The sequence below is a fragment of the Rattus norvegicus genome, chromosome 9 (genome assembly GCF_021556685.1).
Source record: "Rattus norvegicus strain SHRSP/BbbUtx chromosome 9, alternate assembly SHRSP_T2T, whole genome shotgun sequence".
In the NCBI taxonomy this organism is placed as follows: domain Eukaryota; kingdom Metazoa; phylum Chordata; class Mammalia; order Rodentia; family Muridae; genus Rattus; species Rattus norvegicus.
The window spans coordinates 123,017,689-123,038,930 of record NC_141542.1 but is presented as its reverse complement, the minus strand read 5'-3'; the positions used below and the strand labels follow the sequence as shown (position 1 = coordinate 123,038,930).

Genomic DNA, 21,242 nt, shown 5'->3' with positions numbered 1-21,242 from the left:
AGTCTGATTTTCCTCAACACCTGCAATGGGTGTCCAAGCTTGAGCCTGTGGAGGCCAACACTGACACACCATAGTGAATTAACGTTCATTCTTAAGTACTGAATTTAGAATTGGGTTTCCCCCTCAGAACACTCACCGAGTGAGGCTGACTGCCCTGTTGAGTGCCAATGATATGCCAGTCCCTGTGCCCAACACTTATGCCGCCCTGGTTAATTTACACTTTTTATAAAGGAGACGGTTCTCTCATTCAAAGTTTACTGATTCTAAAACTGAAGGGATGAGGCAGTCCCAAAACGTCACCACCTACAGGTTGACTTCATCTCTCCTCCTAGAGTCAGGCCTGTCAAGGTAGAATGCTCTTACACAAGATCTTGCATGCAGAGAAGCCACCTGTATCCCGGCCACCACCTGACTGTGTCGCAGAACCTGTTAGCTTTCTTGCCACTGGTTCCTAAGCCCCAGGAGCAAAGTCTGTGTGCGGATTTTACTTCCTCTCACCTGTCAGCTAGTTTCTAGCACGTGTGGCCCACAATACTGCTGATGCTTTCTGCTTCTGTGCTGAGGCAGGGGGACCAAGGTCTTGCTAGTGTGGAGACATGAGAGAGAAGTGTGGACAGGGTTCTCAGCAGCTCTGTGCTATACACCCCTAGTCCCCAGCTTCCATGGTTCAGAATAACATGGGATTAGATTGGGAAAGTATCAAAGCAGAGAATTAGTCATCTGTAAATAGACCAGATTCAGTCTAAGTCCCAGTCAGACTGGCCCTCCCTCTCTCGGCCATTTTGACATATCGTAACTTGAAAGTTTCAGACATATGGAGGCATGGAGGATGCAGTTCAGATCGTCACCTTTTAAGTTTAAGTTTAACGTCGGTAGAAAGAATCCTTGTAAATGCAAACGATTGTGGTACCTCAGGGAATGGCCCAATTCCAAACAGTTCCATGGTTGGGAGAAAAACAACCCTGACAACTTGGTTTCTAGGATTTCCTAATAATCCAAGGTTCCTGGATTTCGGTGTATTAGCCCAGTTCCGCATCCCAGGACCCCAGACTCCAGGAAAAGGTGGAGCTGAGCCATGACAGGTGCAGTTATCAAAAACCCCAAATCCGATACAAGAACAAGCCTTTCATTTCTTAAATTGCTTTGGTCAGAAATGAGAAGAGTTAAGTAATATCGCATTCTTTGGGAGAAGGGGCAATGGCGGAATTATCCTATCCTCGCTCTCAAATTATATCACTGAAAACTGCATGATCCCGGCGCAAAAACAGACGCACAGAATGAAGTAGAGCGCCTACAAATAAATCCATAGAGCTGCAGCCACCTAACTCCTGACAAACATGTCAGAAACGCGTGCTGGAAATAACCAAGGCTGCTGTGTGCTCTGGAGAGAGCTGGATCTCCATAGACCTTAGCATAAAACTCGAAAATCTAAAATTGCTAAAAACAATAAACCATACAAGCCAACGTATAAATATACACATAAACCAAAGTCCTCAGGAGAGAGGTATAGGCAAAGAGTTGCTGAAGGGGCTCCAGCTTACAACAACGAGGCCCAAGAACTGACGAACGGGATCAACAAACAGTGGGGAAAGCTGTTTAAAATCCCACCTCATCTCGATGCAAATGGGTCTTCTCAGGACATAACATCAGATGCTGGCAAGCATGTGCGGAAAGAGGGCTTCTTACATACACATACGACTGATAGGAATGCAGATTTGTGCAGCCACCATGAAAACGGCCATCTTTGAGAGAGAGAGAGAGAGAGAGAGAGAGAGAGAGAGAGAGAGAGAGAGAGAGAGAGAGAGAGAATGAATTACCAGTGTCAGCCTTGGGTATACACCCCAGAGACTCTTTAAGTCAACTCAACAGAGAGTTAGATGTTCACCCATGACTGTTGGTTCACTAGTCACCGACAGTAGCCGGGAAGTAAAATGATCCTAAGTGTCCATCAACAGAAGGAGAAGGCACAGTATACACAGTGGAATCTTATCCATCCATGAAGAAAATCAAATCTTGACATTCACAGGAAAGACATAAATTATTATTATGAATTGAAACAAGCCGGATGGAAAGATCAATGCTGCGCCTTCTCGTTTCTTTTCTTTAATTTTTTCTTTTCTTTTTTTGAAGACTGGGCTTCTTTGTGTAGCCCTAGCTGACCTGGAATTCACTCTGAAGAGCAGAGTGGCCTCAAACTCACCCCTGTCTTTCTCCTGAGTGCTGGGATTGAAGGCTTGTGCCACACCACCAGCTACCACAGGTTTCCCTCTGCATGCAGAACCCAGATCAGTGGATGCAGCTCAGTTGGCTTGGTGCTTCTGGCCTGCACAAACCCTGGGTTCCATCCCTACAACCACTTAAGCTAGGTGCCGTGTCCCACTCCTGGTGTAGGTGGAGAAGTGAGTCAGAAATACAAAACCATGTCCCATTACTTAGTGAATTTAGGGCCAACCTAGGATACATGAGACTGTGTCTCAAAAATAAAACTAAGTAAAATGAATTTACAAAATGATGTGTGTATGTGTGTGTGAGTGTGTGTATATGTGTGTGTGCGAGTAGTGTGTGTGTGTGTGTGTGTGTGTGTGTGTGTGTGTGTGAGTGAGTGTATGTGTATATGTATATGTGCATGTGTGTGTGTATGTGCGTGTGTGCGTGTGTTAGGTCATGTGCACCTGCACACATGTATTGAGACTGGAAAAAGGATCCAGAGACAAGAGGAAGAGATTTTAAGGGAGCGTGGATTGAGGGAGTAATCAGGTACCTGAGGCATGAGGGCAGATGTGGGGCTGTCTCAGGGAAGGGAAGGAATCGGCCCTGGGGCACCTGGGGCCACAGCAGAGGGAAGAGAGTGAACTAGAACAGATCGTACTGATGTGTATGTATGGAAATGCTATATGGACCCACTAGTTTGCTAACTTAAAGATTAATAATTTAAAAGAGAATACAGGGGAGCTGCATCTAATAAACTGTTTATAAGCGAACAGGCGAGATTTCACGGAGCTAATAACATACTGTTAATGTTTTAGAAGATAACTGAATGGGGGAGAGAGAGAGAGAGAGAGAGAGAGAGAGAGAGAGAGAGAATGTATGTGTGCTGCAGGTTCACGTTACAGTCTTGTACGTGCAAAACATGCCTTCTTATTAGTGAATGACATCCCAACCCTAAGGTTTTGTTTTTTGTTTTTTAATGAAATATTAGTAAATGGTCATGGCCTTTAAATGCAATGTAAGTGGAGACTATCCATGTGTCATGCCCAGCGTAGTGCCCAAGTGTCTGAACTGCCACCCTGACCACATAAAGTGGAGACGTAAATACTTGTATGTAGAGAGACTGATAATCCTTACTTCCACTAACATGGTATATATTACTGTAATATTTTTATATCTGTGCTAATAAAATCGCAGTGTAGGAAGAGAGAAGCCAAATCCAAGTTTTCTCTGGAGGGTGGTAAGAATGGGCGCCCGTGTTCAGAGCATTTCTGTATACAAGACTTTTGATGTCCCCGGTCAGGACACAGAACATTTGGTTGCCCCCTTGGGAAGTTAGATCTGAAAAAGGAAGTCTCAGACTGTTGCTGCCCTAGACGGGACTTGGGTGAAATGTGTCAGGTAACATGAAAACTCACCAGTGTGCACTTTATAAAGGACACTCTCTTCCTTCTTCCTTATATCCAGGAAAAAAATTCCAGAAACACCTTCCTCTACTCTCGACGCATACACGTGCAATACAGGAACTGAATTTCTAGCTTAATTTATGTATCCATTCGGGAACTTCCTAGAAAAGGAACATATATGGTGTCTCAGGCTTACCTTGCCCAGACACCAATTCTGTCTCCCCAGCATGTGAACCGTGTGCTGCTCTATACTAACACACTTGAAACTGAAGTCATAGTGTTTGATAAATTAATGTGTTTGTTCACTTGTGATTGAACAACGTGTCACTTATTAAGTGGCACTGCTAAGTGTCGCACCCTCTTCTCGGTGCTGAGAGCACGGTGGCCCACAAAATGAAGGGGACTCACGCAGATACCCTAGATAAGCAGACGGGCACGTGAGTAAATGGTTAATTTGGGTCTTATGTTCTATAATAACTGCTTTGGATCCCCACCCTCGAGGGAAGGGGAATCAGGGGAGCTGGGGTATCAGAGATCTAGATGAAAGGTCGCCATTATTTCAAACAGAATATTAGAGGGGTGGGATTCATCCCAGAAAGGAGGTTGTGTTGCATCTGGAATAAGTGAGGTGTTGTCCTGGGAGCGGGTGCAACAGGACAGGATGAGAGGAGATACAGGAAGCAATGGTATGTAAGAGGTTTGTAGCCGTGCGTGCTGTCTCCCAGTTCTGTGCTGGAAAGTGAACATGGTGGGGGAGTGGCACTCAAACATGCTAGGCACACACCCAACCACTGAGCTGTTCCCAGCCCCAGGCACCATATAAGTGCTAGGCCAACACTCTACTACTGAGATGTTCTTACCCAGGCATCTCATACGTGCTATGAACATGGTGTACCACTGAGCTGTTCCCAGACCCATGTGCCTCATACGTGCTAGGCACACACTCTACCACTGAGCTGTCCCCAGTTATTCTGGAGCTGCTCAGTGCATGTCTCATGCTGTACTGACCACTTCTTTTCTATCATGGGTTCCGTAAAGTGCCATATGAACCACAAGCTTCTAAACTTGCCCAACAGGTCATAGTCTCTCAAGTGTCTCTGTCAGTGATGGGCAAGCACAAGGGACAGTCATCCTACAAGACTGCTGTCTCAGCTTCTGTGAGTACCCTCTGGTGTCTGCACAGTGACAAAGTCAACTAGCTACTCACTTCTCAGGGAGTGTGGCTGCGAGCAAGGAGAGTGTGACTGAGACACGCTCTCACATTCTTATCAGCAGAGCTTCGAGTCCTCCAAAGCGCGCCATGGCTAAGAGCTTATGTTGTGTCCTGCTGGAGAATGATAAAGGGGAACCTCTATTGAGCATTATATGCTAAATGTACCACAGAGTCTTCATGCACACATCAGACTACATTTACTGCATCGCCGTGAAGCAGGCATCGTTATCTATGTCTGGGGAAACAGAGACCCGGCAGGGTAAGTGACTTGACCAAGTTGCATAGAGAGTCATCAACCTAACAGGGCTTCAGACTAAGGAAGTTTCTTGGCCCAGTCTAGCCTCTCAAAACTAGCTGTTATGAAGACTCCCCCAAACTGTCGTGGGAGCGCAGGACCCTGGGGTGATGGGAGAGCAGGGTCCACTGTGAGTAGGCAGTGGAATCTGCTGGGTCAGAGGTCACACATTCTGACCTCTTTGCAGATTTACCCAGGTGCTTTCTGTCACCTCTTCCATTGTTCGTGTTAACAGAAGCAGGGAGGATGATGCCTAATGGATTTGTTGTCAAGACCTAGTAACCTGGTGTGGTAGCTCTTCCTGGTTGTCAGCCTGGCTAGATCTGGAATGAACTACAATCCAGAATTGGAGGGCTCGCCTGTGATCCAGATCTTGAGACTGGAAGACACAAGTTTCTGACCTGGATCCTGGCATGGAGGTCTTGAGGCACAGTGGCCATGAAAAGCTTAGGCCCAGATGAGTAGTAGATGCTTTAAATCCCAGGAGACTGAAGCTAGGACATTTCTGAGTTCAAGGTCAGCCTGGGACAAAGCAAGTCCCAGATTCAGGCATGGTGGTGCACACCTTTAATCTGGGCCACACCTTCTGCCGGAGACCTACATAGGGACACTGGAAGGAAGGCTCACTCTTCTTTGCCTTCTTGCACTGACTTGCCAGCACATCTGTTGGAACCGACTTCTACAGAAGACCAGCGGAAACAACTCACCTCGTGGGACTGAGCAACTACTAGGTCCTTGGACTTCCCATCCACAGCTGCCCATTGTTGGGGTGGTTGGACTCCAGACTCTAAGTTGTCACGATAAATTTCCCTCAATATAGAGAGACATTGCATAAGTCTCTAGAGAAACCCTGACTAACTCACTTGGCCTGAAAACATCATAGCACATGCTTGACCCAATGTGGGAATTTGATCAATACCCAGTTTTCCCCTTTTGGCTCTGTGGGTCACTTGAATATCATCTAGCGATGGTTTCCTTTCCTTTGCAGATCTTTTTAAAGAGATCTTTACTTGAGCAGGTGTGATTTTTCTCATCTTGTGAAATGGGCTTAAAAGCCAAGGTTTTGCATGTAAGTATAGCATCATCTTCTTACCCACATTGTGTGAGTGTCTGTGTGATTATTTTTAAAGGCAAATTAATTTCTTTTCTCTCTGGGTGAGGGAATGCGAGGTGTCTGGCTGGCCTGAAACCATCTATATAGCAAAGGTTGCCCTCCACCTTCTCAGTGCTAGCATACAAGCAAATGCTACCACACCCAATTTATATAGTCCTGGGGATGGGAATCTGGGGATTCAAGCACACCAGGCAAACATTAGGTGAGCTTCAAACCAGCCTGGGACATCTTGACCATGTACCTGCCTCTGTGTGGAAATGTAGACATCACACAGGCTTCCCAGTATATGAAACATGAACCCTGCTCGAAAGCAAAAATGGTTTTGTTTATCAATAATTATGAATTGCCTACAATGTTGAAAATCGTTGTGTGATGGGTAAGGTAAGTTACTTGCTTGCCTCCGGGTCAGGCTTGGCAGTCTCTTTGCTCACTTACGGATGTGGATGTGACTTGATGGCCATGGCTGCTCCTGCCCTCCCCACTGTTTATTCTCAGTAGAGAAACCATCAAAGAAAGTTGCTTACGAGATAAGCTGCGGAAAGAAGGCAAGGCAGTCAGGCCTCCCTAGAAATACAAGGGGAAAGCAGCTGCCATCCCGAGACATCATGTCTTCGGTAGGCATGGTGGGATTACTAATCCTTGGCAGGAACCGACCAGTAGCCGTAGTTGGCTGTTCACAGCTCTCTATAAACTATGTCTTTTTGCCAGCCTATGCTCAGGGCACGAGCCCTTCTCACTGTTGCTTCCGCTGGCTTGGTTCCCAGCAGCCATTCTGGGACTGCTCAAGTTGTCAAGGAAGCCAGAGCTTCACTTACAGGCTTCTTCACTCCCAGAAAAAAAGAAGGACACAGTTATCAAAACCTGTGGCAGGTGGGGTGGTGGCTTGGTAGGTAAAGCGACTGCTGCCTGTGTGTGGAGACCAGGGATTGGCTCCCTTGCACCCATGTAAAAGCAGGGTCTGGTATTCCCATAACCCCAGTGCTGGTGAGGCAGACACAGCATGGTCCCTGGAGCTCACTAGGCAAATCAGTGAGGTGTGGGTTCAGTGAGATCATACGTTTTATCTTTCTGGACTTGGCTTATTTTACACAACCCAGTTCTAGCAAGTTGTTTCCAAATAAAGACTTTTCTTTCTTTCTTTCTTTCTTTCTTTCTTTCTTTCTTTCTTTCCTTCCTTCCTTCTGTCCCTTCCTCCCTTCCTCCCTTCCTTCCTTCTGTCCTTCCTTCCTTCCGTCCTTCCTTCTTTTCTTAAGGTTGTGTGGTAGTGCAGCCTGTGTATGCGCCCCCTTTTCTGTGTCCACTCATCAGTTGGTGGGTACTTTGGCTGTTTTCATCTTTTGGCTCTTGGGTGTGGCCTCGTAATAAACGTGGGGGTCCCGCCTCCTTCCATGCAGATCTCACTTCCTCTGGCTGTGTGCTCAGGAGGGGGATTTCTGGGTCCCGTGTTAGTTCTGTTTTGAATGTTTTGAAGAATCTCAGTGCTGTCTTGCCTAAGGACTATGCTAGCTTGCAGCGCCGCCGACAGCGTGCAAGGGTTCTGTTTCCTCCGCATCCTTGCCAACTCTTGTTATCTTTTAGACAGCCATGCCGTTGAGGGCAGAGGACACATACATCTTGGCTGCCTGCTGCTTCGTGTCTCTGTTGTGGGCTGGGTATGGTCAGGCACTCAAAAAAATATTTGTCGAGTGAAGGAAACCTTTCTGATATCGCAGTGCGAGCCTGGGCCAGGATGAAGCGTGCTGCATGCTACAGACATTGTATTCATGCTCCCCCCGCCTCTCTGTGCCCCCCTTTCTCTAGCTACAACACACACAGCTTGGAGGTTGGCTGTGCAGCCACGGAAAGCGGGGGGGGGGGGAGTTAGAAAATACTGAAGTTAGATTATCACCAGACAGTAATACTTCGTCAGGTTCCCGAGTCACCTGACTTCTCTACTTTCTTGCCTCCCCTATTTCAGAAGATGTAAGGCTTATATCACGCCTATTATGCTCCATTTATGCACTTGAAACCATCCGGGCCTTTGCTTTGTTGAACGAGATAAATATATTACCCCGATATTGAGATCAGACCTTCTGATGTGGAAATTGCTTCCAAAGATGACTCAGGTTATTAAATGACACCTCTCTGAATCACTGCCCTTGTAGACTCGTTTGCATAAGGACATTTAGTTCATGCATAACAACATTTGAGATTCTGCCTGCCCTCCACCATATTAGTCTCTTTTTACTGTACCCTTGTACGGGAGCTCAAATTGGCATTAAGGCTTAGCTAGACGTGGACGATTCTTTGAACTGTGTTCATAGACACATAGGTCAGGGATCACAGGCACACTCCATCACATGTGTGTTGATGGTGATTAATGGGGTTCCACCAAGCGTAAGGATGACTCTGAATCTCTGGCCAGAATTCCAACCTTTATGTAAGTTGCTTTTTTGCCCTCCTGCTGTTTTGAGTACAAATAAACTTTCTCGGCGAGTGCCGAGGAGAGGATAGAGGCGAAGGAGAAGTGAGGGCCTCAGTGGAAAAGTTTTTCGGGTAGAGAGCTAGAGACTCAAATTGTGTTTCATGAGGTAAACATGGCCACTGTGGGTTTGGTTTTAATAGTGATGCCTTCATTATTTCAATGGCGTTTTCATCAAATGAAAGGAAGAATTGAACACAGTCCGAGAATGCTAAGGTTAGGATTAGAAAGAAGCACAGGTGGGCGGGGACTGGTGGGAGGAGCATTTCTAGGACAGACTATCTGAGCATTTGGATAAATCTTCAAACTGTACTAGAAGAAAACCCACTGGACAGAGGAGAGGAAAACAAGAAAAGTTACTATCACTTCTCCCTGCTTGGGAGAATCATGAGGAGCCCAGCTGTGCGTGCGTGCGTGCGTGCGTGCGTGGCTGCCTGCGTGCGTGAGTGCCTGCGTGCCTGCCTGCTTACCTGCAGCTATACCCTCACACTGAGCATGCTCAGGACGGTACTGCCTAACTCAGCAAGCTCAGGAGAGCCACCGCTATGGGGCTATGGGCGTATGTACAGATCCCTTGACTAGAATCCTTGTGTCTCCTGAGTTCCAGATCGCACCGCTTTGGTAGTAACTGCTGCAGGTGGTAAAGCATTTCCTGCTCGTGTGTCTTGGCTGTGCTTAGTTTTGTGGTGTGCTCACCAACATATGAGCCCGCTGGGTTTAGTTAGAATAATAAACACACTGAAGAGAGACTTCAAATATTGTTAAGAGTTCACAGGAAAATGATTCTTGCCTCAAAGAAGGCCTCAGCCAGGGACTTAACTTGGTCCAGACATTGAGTATCCTGCCTTCAAGACTTCAAGTTGGTTGGCCTCTTTGAGGCTGAAATCCAATGGAGAATGACTGTTGGCAGTGAGCAAGCTAAGTCATATTAGTGTTCGAATCAATACTTCTGCATCTAATCCCTATGTCTAAACAACTCAAGTCTGAAGATGGTTGTTGGACTTGGCATGCTACAGCCTTGTTGCAGTAAAAATTTAAAAAGGGCACGACCAGTTCCCGTGAGTCACTGCTCTATGCTGGCCCCCTGCACTCTCGGACCCAGACGGCGTTAGTTCTGGAACTGTAGGGCCATATAAAACTAACATTAATTTATCTCAGTGGCGGCTGGCTCTGGTGTGGCACCATGCCACGTTAGCAGAGCTATCTTTTAGGCCTAGCGGTCTCTACGTTCCCATTGCTAATCGCCCTGGCCAGTCTGAGCCACCCAGGAACTCTGGTCCCAGCTACCCAGTAACATCAAGACTCACCAAGCTGTAACCCAACAATCAGATTTATGTGTTAAATTCTCAATCTACCATACATCCACAGAATAAATCCACTGCCAATTAATAAAGATAGAAACCTCCCATCTAGACAAAATAAAATTGACCTAGTCCACCTGGATAGGAATCATCTTTTGTCGTCTCCATCTTGATTCCCCTGGCTCCTCCTCCTCCATGCTCCTTCCTAGACTTTTCCCCGCCCACCCTTCCTTCTTATCCAATGATAGGCTTCGCCCTATCCTGGGCCCACCTTGCTGCATAATGACATCATCCTACACAGCCTGACATGAGTATTAATAGTAAGATGGCTTGGCAGATAAAGGCACGTGCCACCAGGGCTGACAACCTTAGTTCAGTGGTACAAAGGGAGAACTGACTCCTATCGTCCTCTGAGTCCACAGGTGACCACGGAGGCCATCAACCCCAATTAAAAAATATATATATATATACATATATATATGTATATATATATATATATATATCAGACATCGTAGGTGTTGGTTGGGTACCAAGTGTTTATTCAGCAGACAAGTGATAGTGTTCAAGAAAAACAGAAAACAAAACTTTAGATTCAACATTAATTCTGGCCACAGACCTCAGCTGCCAGAACCTGTGTTGTCCACGGGTGCCAGGCCTTTCCTGTGTGTATGTGAATGAAGCCCATCTATTAGGTTTCCTTTCTCATAACCACTTTGCATGGGTTTTCTGAGGTAGACCTGGTTTTTACACAACAAAGCAGACCTGTGCCAGAGTGTTCTGTGCACACTCGTATTGCATGTTGCTTGGGAGTAAGTGTATCAGGAAAGCCTTCTAGGCCTGGAGTTTTCCCTGCGGGAGTGCCCCACGTTATCAGTTTCAACGTGTTTAAAAATATGAGTGGATTCTATTTCTCCCTGTCAGTTCCAGTAATTCATCTTGTGAGGAATATATCTCTTTCATATGAACTGGGGTTTCTTGGCATAGAAATTCAGAATACGTCATTATCATCTGTTTTCCATTTGTAGGTTTTAGGGATCGTCTTCTCTTTTCTTTCCTGATACTGATGGTTTTTATCTTTTCTCTACTCCCATGACTGTTCCCAACATGATCTTGGAGCTGGAGCCTGTCGGCCCAGCACCAGCCTTTCTATGCTAGGCTCTGCCCATGGGACTGTTTGAGATTGGCCCTGTATGGCTGATTGAGACCCGAAGTTGGACAGATATCTGAGAACAATATAAGTGCTGGTGTGTGTGTGTGTGTGTGTGTGTGTGTGTGTGTGTGTGTGTGTGTGTGTGTGGAGGGCTTTGCTTTGGCTCAAAGTTTCAGCTCATGCACCTTGCCCTGGTGACCCTGGCCTGTAATATGACAGAGCATCAGGGTAGAAGCCATAGCGATCCTGAGGCCCACGGAGGGATCCAGAAAGAGGTTCAGAGAAGATAAGATCCTGAGGACACCCATAGTGACCTACTCCCTCAGGCTGTGTCCTTTGCCCCAAGTTTCGAGCATGCTTCCAAACCCCACCATCAATGGGGATCAAGACTTGAACATATGAGTCTGCCCAGGACATTTCACATCCAAGGCATACTCTTACTGCACAAGTCACCTTTTCCCTTTCTGCATTTGCAGCTCTTCACTCATGCGTGTGTCCCTTCTGGTCTTGTCTTGGTGCTGCATACTCTCCCGTGACTGTTCTGCCAGTCTCTATTAACCTTGTAACACCTGCTACATGTAGGTGACACAGAGGTCTAATGCGCTTCATTGAGTGTGATCATCCCGGCATCCATAGGATTAACATTTATGGGGTACAGTAGTCTACACTTTGACTTCCACTGTGTCCTTATAGTTTCAGTGTATTTCTGTGGAGAGTGGATGTGTGTGGTTCCTGTGCCCTTAAAGTTACAGTGTATTTAGTGTGGGCAGTGGATGGTGTGGTGCCTGTGTCCTTACAGTTACAGTGTATTTAGTGTGGGCAGTGGATGGTGTGGTGCCTGTGTCCTTACAGTTACAGTGTATTTAGTGTGGAGAGTGGATGGTGTGGTGCCTGTGTCCTTACAGTTACAGTGTATTTAGTGTGGAGAGTGGATGGTGTGGTGTCTGTGTCCTTACAGTTACAGTGTATTTAGTGTGGAGAGTGGATGGTGTGGTGCCTGTGTCCTTACAGTTACAGTGTATTTAGTGTGGGCAGTGGATGGTGTGGTGCCTGTGTCCTTACAGTTACAGTGTATTTAGTGTGGGCAGTGGATGGTGTGGTTCCTGTGCCCTTACAGTTACAGTGTATTTAGTGTGGGCAGTGGATGGTGTGGTGCCTGTGTCCTTACAGTTACAGTGTATTTAGTGTGGGCAGTGGATGGTGTGGTGCCTGTGTCCTTACAGTTACAGTGTATTTAGTGTGGGCAGTGGATGGTGTGGTGCCTGTGTCCTTACAGTTACAGTGTATTTAGTGTGGAGAGTGGATGGTGTGGTGCCTGTGTCCTTACAGTTACAGTGTATTTAGTGTGGGCAGTGGATGGTGTGGTGCCTGTGTCCTTACAGTTACAGTGTATTTAGTGTGGGCAGTGGATGGTGTGGTGCCTGTGTCCTTACAGTTACAGTGTATTTAGTGTGGGCAGTGGATGGTGTGGTGCCTGTGTCCTTACAGTTACAGTGTATTTAGTGTGGAGAGTGGATGGTGTGGTGTCTGTGTCCTTACAGTTACAGTGTATTTAGTGTGGGCAGTGGATGGTGTGGTGCCTGTGTCCTTACAGTTACAGTGTATTTAGTGTGGAGAGTGGATGGTGTGGTGCCTGTGTCCTTACAGTTACAGTGTATTTAGTGTGGGCAGTGGATGGTGTGGTGCCTGTGTCCTTACAGTTACAGTGTATTTAGTGTGGAGAGTGGATGGTGTGGTGCCTGTGTCCTTACAGTTACAGTGTATTTAGTGTGGAGAGTGGATGGTGTGGTGCCTGTGTCCTTACAGTTACAGTGTATTTAGTGTGGGCAGTGGATGGTGTGGTGCCTGTGTCCTTACAGTTACAGTGTATTTAGTGTGGAGAGTGGATGGTGTGGTGCCTGTGTCCTTACAGTTACAGTGTATTTAGTGTGGAGAGTGGATGGTGTGGTGCCTGTGTCCTTACAGTTACAGTGTATTTAGTGTGGGCAGTGGATGGTGTGGTTCCTGTGCCCTTACAGTTACAGTGTATTTAGTGTGGAGAGGGATGTGTGTGATGCCTGGTACTTTAAAGTTATAGTGTGTTTCCTATTGATGTGTGTGGTGTCTGTGACTTTTCAGTTACAGTCTATTTCCTGTGGGTGGTGGATGTGACTGCTGTCTGTGTTTTACAGTCACAGTGTGTTTCCTGTGGGTGGTGGATATGTGTAACTGTAGTCGCCTACTGTTTCCTCTTCTCATTTCACCCCAATTTTTCTGGCCTTCTTTTGGATTCTTGAAATTTTTTTTATTCTGTTGTATCTTGTCTTTCATGATACATCTCTTTGTTCGGTGCTTTTATACTTTGCAGTACCAGATCTCAACTCTCAGTATCATTTTCACATACAATGGAAGATCCTGATGTCTTTGTGATTTCTTTTTCTTCACTGTGAACTGTTGGCTGCCATCACCCTACAATGCACTTAACCGCATCTGTCACACACTGTACAATGCATCATTGCTATTTCTGTTTTAAGTCACTCTTACTTTAAAGAAATAGGAAGCAAGAAAACAGTTTCTTTCTGTGTCTGCACCCCCTTCACCCAGTTTTGATTCTCTGGTGTTTATTCCAAGTTTCCACTGAGTATCATTTTGCCAACACTTAAGAAACTCTCTCCAACCCTTCATGAAGGGCAGAGTGGCTGCCTGTGTGACCTCTGTGCTTGTGGCTATGTCTAAGACATTATTTATCCAGTCTTTATTCCATTGGATGTAGAATTAGAAGCTGAGCCATTTTTTTCCTTTCAACCCTCTAGAGGTGTCTGTCTGAGTTTCACTGCGACTTCCTCTGATGTTGCTTTATGCTCCCCCTTCCCTCGTCCTTGTGTCCTTGTGGGCGGTTTCTCTGTGTCAACTCTGTTGCTTCTGGTATTTGTTCTCTATTTGTTTTTCAGTAGGGTATCATGCAACAAGACACCTTGTCTTTTTTTTTTTTTTTGAGTTCATTGAATTTCTTCAAGTTGTGATTTATAATTTTCAACAGATTTGGGGTGGGGGTTTTCAACCACTATTTTTTTAAAATTTGTTTCGTACTCTAGGTCCTATTCAGGACTCCATTAACAGGTCCATTAGATTATTCTTTGTCCCACAGGTCACCGGGAAACTCTTCAATTTTTCCAATCTTTCCCCTGCCCCTTGTCTGGATGTTTTTACATATTGTTTAGTCTTCAAATTTATTGGGCTCTTATTTTGTGGCTATTAATGGACTGATAAGCCCATCTAATATATTCTTCATTTTAGACACATCTTTCCTCTCCAGAGAGTCTCAGGGTTCCCATCTCCCAGCTGTCCCCCCACATGTTTCTTTTTTAGGGGTTTTCGTAATCTGAGTATGTTTACACTTGTGCTTCAATTTGCTGGTGCGTGAGGTCCTCCATCCAGCTGTGTCTAAATTCCCGCGACTCTTCCCTTCTTCCCTTGCATGGGAGTTATGTTTGCTTGGAGTGCTGGGCCTGTACTCTTCTTGTTACTGTTTAGTGCAAGATAACTGGAGGTTTTGTTTTCTTTCCATTAAAGTGTTTAGGGCAGACCTAGACTAGCCTTTCAAGAGATGACCCAGCTTCACCAAAGTAGACTTCTGAGGTCATGACCTAAAGCCCCAGACTCTCTGACAAAGACTTTCTATTCCAACTGGACAAGGCTTGCATGTCAGCCAGGGAAAGGGGGCTCAGGGGGGTTGCTGAACTTATAGAAACTCATTTGTTTTTTTGTCAGACTCCGTAAAGTTGACCCTGAACATTGTGACCTGATATTCAGCCCCAAACCCAAGGAAATGCCATGTGGATACTTGAGCTCTTTGTCTGCCTTACTCCTTCCTGTCTGGCACTTGGTGCTTTCCCTCGCAGATTCTTTCTGCCTGAGCCTCCCAGAATGCCACTTCGAGTCCCCAGCTGGAGGAGACCACGGGTGTTCTTGGGTTTGGTCTCCTGTGCAGTTGGAGCCTCCTGTCAGACAGAGAGAAAGCTGGAATTAAGGCCCTTCTTGGTCCCTCCTCTCTGGACCTCATCCTGTACTTGCTGTATCTGATATCTGTAAACAGTTTCTTAGAGTTAATCTGGTTTCATAGTTGTTTATAGTTGAAAGGACAAACTTATCAGTTTATGAGGACATGCTGAGTGTCTTCTAGACATTAAGGCACCCTCGGAGACTCTCTACGGAATAGCATTGGAAGTCACTGGATGCAGGATCGCTTGTACTGAGAGTGGACCCAAGACTGTGGGGTCACATCCCAGATAGGTAAGGGGGGTTTAACGGTTGGGAGGTAAGGGACAGCTTGGAACTCCCACTCTTTCTGAGACCCTCTCCTAAGTAACTTTCATGTATCAGGTATGTGGATCGGGGGCAGCTTGTGTGTTTAGACTCTTCCAGTTGTAAGAAGGAATCTCCTATTGTATGGGTGTTAATATCTTCCTCAATCCGAATGTGTTGTTTGTTTGTTTTTGTTTCTTCTATATCTGAGCTGCCGACTGAGGATTTCTAGAAGCACTCTGTTAAGAGTTTTTGCATTTATAGTGTATTTAATTATCACCATGACCTATCAACCTGGTCTCTTTTACTCATGGAGAAAGCACAGTTCAGAGGGATTGAGAAGTTTGTCTTGAGATCATACAGCTGGAAGTGGTACAGCCAGGATTTGAACCCATGCCCTTCTTGTTTTTGAGACAAAGTCACATATATCCCAGGGTGGCCTTTAGTTCGCTGTCGAGCTGAGGATGATCTTCTGGTGCTCTTGCCTCTGCCTCCCAGGCGCAGTTGGTTACAGACCTGTTCCACAAGGTCTCGTTTTATATGGTGCTAAGGATGGAACCCAGGGCTCATAACTATTAGGCAAGCACTCTCCCAGCTGAGCTGCAGCCTTAGATTGTGTGCTTGGCAAATTTGATATCAAATTTGATGTCCCTCCCTTATCACATGCTACCTTTGTGCTATGGTGATTTCTGTCTGTCTTCTTAGTGTTTGAGTCAGTTGTAGAATATGAAGGTTAACTTGCCAGTCTGTGTCTTCCAAGCACAGCCGAGCCTCCCCACGGCAAATTAGAATGGAGAAAAAGAGCAAGAGACACTGTCACTGTTCTTACCTTAAAAAAGAAATAGCCCTGTGCACTCATGGAATTATGTGCCATTGAAACACTTCTCTGTCGAGATTGACCCCTCGGTGTGACTTTGTTTTACCCGATTTATTCCTTATACAGGTTAGTCACCAGAGCCAGGTAGTAGGAAAGTTTTACTCAAAATAAAGGCAGCACCCAAGAACAAGGAAAACCGTTTTTTGTTCTTTTGTTTTTTTATTGTGAAGTGTACATACCTGGGATCTGCGAACGGCGTGCACTGTGTTCTGTGATATTTGTTCCTTTATTGTCAGACCTATAAAATTCTCTTCTCCTCCAAGACAGATTTTTATATGTTCTGTCCTGTAGAAAACATTTATTTAGTACTAGCAATGTTAGATGCTCTCCAGTTATTAATAGATCGCATTGAAGTAACGCGTGCATAATGACAAAAATGGCCTACCCTGAAGTCATCTTCTTAATTCACTTAGGTACAGTGCAGGTCTTGATTAAGTGTGTCAGAATGAGACAGAAAAGGATTTCTACTGCAGCTACCTGGCCACAGAGCAGCATACCCAGCTTCTGGGTACTTTGCAGAGCCCCAGCCTCCCCTCCCCTAGCCTCAGGCTGAAGTTCCTGTTCTGGAAGGCAGAGTTGGTGCCACTCTTCACATTCCTGGAGCAGAGTTCACAAACTCTGTGCACTTTCCAGGCCGGAAGCTAAATGTAAGCTGAGAAACCCAGGAACCGCTCAGAATCAATTTCAGAACTCCTGTAATCATTCAATTAAAAAAAAAAAAAACGCCTCTGGGCGTTTGCAACTCAGAGGGAGAGAAGAAAAGGGAGGAGGAAGAGGGGGATCCTTTCATCTCTGAGCAGGTGAGCTCAGAGAGCAGGTCCTTGTGGATGACAGAGAATCTCCTGACGCTTGTTTCTTTCTGCCGCTGAGGATGCTCTCTGTCTCCTTCCACACGTGCTTGCCCTTCCACAGAGGTGAGCCCCTGGCTTCAGTGGAGCCTGGTTTTATCTCACCACCTCCATTTGTTCTTTGGAGACACATATCATGCTCAATCTGTAGAACGTTTAGGTATAAGGTGCAACCAGTTCTTTTTATTTGGGAACTGAATTGACGTCATTCAGAGTTAGCAATTATAAATATTTATTTTCCACTTTTACCACAAACAAGGACTTAATGGGACTGGTTTCATCTTACCTTAAAATGGGGGAGCCCGAAGAGTCCAGGGGAAAAGAGTTAGACTGGGAAGTTTTCTTCCTGAGAAAATAAGAGACCCACCTCCTCCCCAGAAGTAGGGAACACGGTATCACATGACCTTTTCATGCAAACACTGTGAAATGTGTCCGATCTCTCTTAGTCACATCAAGTGGACAAATACCCAGTGAATCCACTGTCTTCCTCACACGTGGTTTCATGAGTAGCATCAAGGAATGTGTCTGCTGTAGTGTCAGGCAGTAAGAAGAAGACCTGAACTATGTATTGATCATATGCCCTCTTCTCCCCCAGCACACTTGGATCAAACATTAGTAAGGGGATCATAAGAGCCGCAAGGGACCCAAATCTTTATTCTTCATGTCAGGGTAATGCTCTTAAAAAAATCAGTGAGTCTCCTGGCACCCTCTCCGGGGTAGACAGGGCTCCAGAGAGCAAGCTTTGAGGTTTCACAGAAGCAGGCGAGAGAAACTCGAAGGTCAAGTTTTCTTCAGTGAGTTAACTCACACGGGAGCGCTGCACCTACGAGGTCCCTGAATGCATTCCTCACTCGACTCCACAGAACATGCAGTCCCGTGTCATGTGGACAGGTCCTGGGGAGCGTGATATTATTGAGCAAGATGATTCCTGCTCAGAAAGACACAAACCGCATGCTCACTCTCACACGCTAGCTCACACGCTGGCCCTGCTCTGTGCTGTGTGCATGTGGACAAAGTCTCACAGACGCTAGGAAGGAGACCAACAAAGGGCAGCAGGAGGTGACCAAAAAGTATGGGGGTGGACATAGGAGAGGAGAGGAGAAGGGGGCGGGAGGTCGTAAGGGGTCAGGGGTGAAGGGGGAGATGTGCAGGAAGGAGAATCACTGAAATTAACTTTGTTTAAAAATCGCAACGATATCCAAACTTTACACTAAGTAATAAAAATAAAAGTGAACGTGCAGCTCTGATTTTGAAGTTGTTTTCAAAATCTTTTCCTCTCACTTCCCCTGGGATTTCCTCCATGGACGCGACTGTCTGCACTCATTCATCTGGTGTGGGTACATCTCATATCCCGTATTCCGGACACCTGAGATCTACTCTAAGATTTTAGAGCTCAGCTTGCTTAAAAAAAAAAACAGCTTTGGGACATTTGCACATCCCTGATGGGGACATCTGAAACTGGAAAGCCAGACTCAAAGGGCTGCTCTAAAGGTTCTAGTTTTTGGAGCCGTTCGGATTTGGGGTTTTCAGATAGATGCTTAGCCTGAACTCACGTCAATCAGACTTCGACTATCAGTCGAACACTGCCTGGTTTTGTCAGAAACTATGCATTTATGCTCTCATTCATTTAACTGCAACTTATTTACTATCCGCTGACATGTAATAGACACTGGGGCTGTTAAACTGGATAGCAAGCGAGCTTTCTACCTCTCCCTAAACCTTCATGCTCTTGGGGCAGTTGAATAGGGCGTAATCAAAAATACCATTTTTAATTAAAATACTTTTCTTTTTCCTGTGCTGGGAATGGAACCCAAGTTCCAGAGCAAGCTAGACAAGTGCTCTACCACTTAGCTACAGCTCTGGTCTACATTTTTTGAGAGGAAATAACTTTTAAAAATCTAGCTATTACTGTCTGATAAGTCAGTAACAATAGACAGGAAGTTAAGCATCATGCTGTAATTACAGGATGATTGTGTGTTCCTGTGTGTGTGTGTGTGCATGTTGTGTGAGTGTATGTATGTGTGATTTGCATGTGAGTGTGTGTGTATGTGTTGTGTAAGTGTATGTATATGTGTATGTGTGTGTATATGTGCATGTGTGTGAATGTGCACTTGTATGTTGTGAGCATATATGTATGTATGTGAGTGTATGTGTGCATGTGTGTGTGTTGTGTGAGTGTATATGTGTGTATATGTGCATGTGTGTGAATGTGTGCTTGTGTGTGTTGTGAGCATATATGTGTGTATGCATATGTGTTTGTGTGTTGTGTAAGCATGTGTGTGTGTGTGTGTGTGTGTGTGTGTCTGTGTCTATGTCTGTGTCGCTGGGGATGGAACCCAGAGCTTTCTGCATGCCAAGCCTGGTTTTCCAGTCTGACCTTAGATGAGCCTAAGCATGAGGTCTTTTGCATTCCCTCTTCACACTTCTCACGGTGGCTTTGCAGAGTGCCCGCTATTAGTCCCATGAATTCAGGTGGAAAACAATTGAGGTCCAGAAGAGACTGAATTGTGTCAGGGCTTTAGAAGCTTTCAGTGGCAAAGCCCTCTGCAATCAGACCCCTACCTTCTGACCATAGGCACAGTTTGTGTCTGCATTATGGCTCCGCACATATTGAATTAATCAGCCACAAATTCTTTCCCTTCTACATTTCACATTAAAAGTCTGAAAAGAGACACGCTTCTATATCACAAGACATCCAGCTTTTGCCTCTGACTCTTACAGAACTTCTAATGGAGCCCGTGTCTACTTAGGGGAAGCATGGCTCTAGATCTCAGCCTTTGCCCACTGCCACGCTTCTCCAGATCGGCCTTCCGACTGCTAATTGCACTTTGAAAGTAAGTCTTCCTTGGGGAAATGGATGGAAGTTTGAGCTGAGACACAAACAGGAAGACAGTGAGGCAGCGTTTGTCTGGCAAGCACAACCTCCTTAAATAGCTGAAGCAAGAATCAGTCGTCCACAGAGCCCAGAGACACCACTGTCCTTTGTTCCTAGGCCACAGGGTCCAGCCCTGCTGGTTCTGTGGGCACAGGGCAGCACTTGGTGGCGTGTGGTGAAGGCTGGCTGGAGATGGCTTCTCTGCCTCCAGGTCATGAGGGCACAGCATGGTAGAGCTGGACCCTGCCTCTCTCAGAGTGCTGTCCAAGAGATTTTGCCCTGCTGACCGGTAAGTCTTCCGAGGCTTCTAACAGCATCGACTCAGGCTTTGAACTCCTTTCTGCGGTTTTAAAAGAAGGAGCAAAATTGGCTACAAGGGCTGTTTGTGGAGTCTGGTTTCCAGTGGATGCTTTGGTGGCTCTGGTGATAACCATCTTGGTAGTTTATAGGTACATCGTGTGATGATTGTAAATTGTGATTTTTTTTTAGTCCCTTAAAGCAGGTTGTCTTAAGATTTTATGTTATTAGTTATTAGTGAGCTGTTAATACTTGGTCTAGAAAGAAACACAGTAAATCTTGGTGCTCTAGAAAGAAACACAGTAAATCTTGGTACTCTAGAAAGAAACAAAGTAAATCTTGGTACTAAATTGAAAGACCAGTTTCTAATAGATTCTTAGCAATGAATGTCTTAAAGGCTCTCTGTTCCAATTTCCGGTTTAAGGTGAGTGGCTTGAAACAATCTAATCCAATCTTCCCAGGTAGCTGTCTAATTTTAGTAATATTTACTAAATTGACGCCATTCCTCAGGCCAGGTGTTTCACCCCCGCATGAAAGTACTTTCTTCTCTAGTCAGGGTAACAAGCCTTTATTTCAGTTCTGGGACAAAGGACATCACTATCCAGGAGTGGCCTTGGCTCTGGTCCCACAGAAGGTGGATGGGTAGGGCCTTCATTCTGTGCTGCTCCACAGGGCAGACTTCTGCCTTGGGGTTTGGGACTTGGAGTTTGGGTGATGGGTATCTGTTCACTGCATCCTACCTTTCTTTCCCTGGCCTCTGCCTCGCTTCCTGTGTGCAGGCTCCTCCAGATCAATTAGTGAAACCCAGGCCTACTGAGCTTAATTGTAGGGACTTTAGATCCAGAAGCACAAACGCTGGCTCTTCTCGGCACACCTTCCAAGGTCCTGTCTGCATTGTGTACAGGAGGGCACA

General features: G+C 45.8%; 1 protein-coding gene across 6 annotated transcripts in view; it reads left to right on the top strand.

Annotated features, from left to right (window-relative positions):
• Positions 1 to 21,242, top strand: part of Arhgap28 (Rho GTPase activating protein 28) — a 166,928-nt gene that overhangs the window by 37,951 nt on the left and 107,735 nt on the right. The window contains exon 1 of one of the 6 annotated variants that reach the window (XM_087565628.1): positions 15,067 to 15,420. The exons of 2 other annotated variants lie outside the window; for them this stretch is intronic. Coding sequence is in view for 2 of the 4 variants with exons in the window: in XM_087565626.1 (XP_087421752.1) it covers positions 20,260 to 20,321 (62 nt within the window). In the remaining 2 variants the exon portion in view is untranslated. Of the gene's footprint in view, positions 1 to 15,066; positions 15,421 to 19,874; positions 20,322 to 21,242 lie in introns of those variants that run through there. 3 more of the 6 variants (XM_087565630.1, XM_087565626.1, XM_087565627.1) reach the window with 3 other exon arrangements.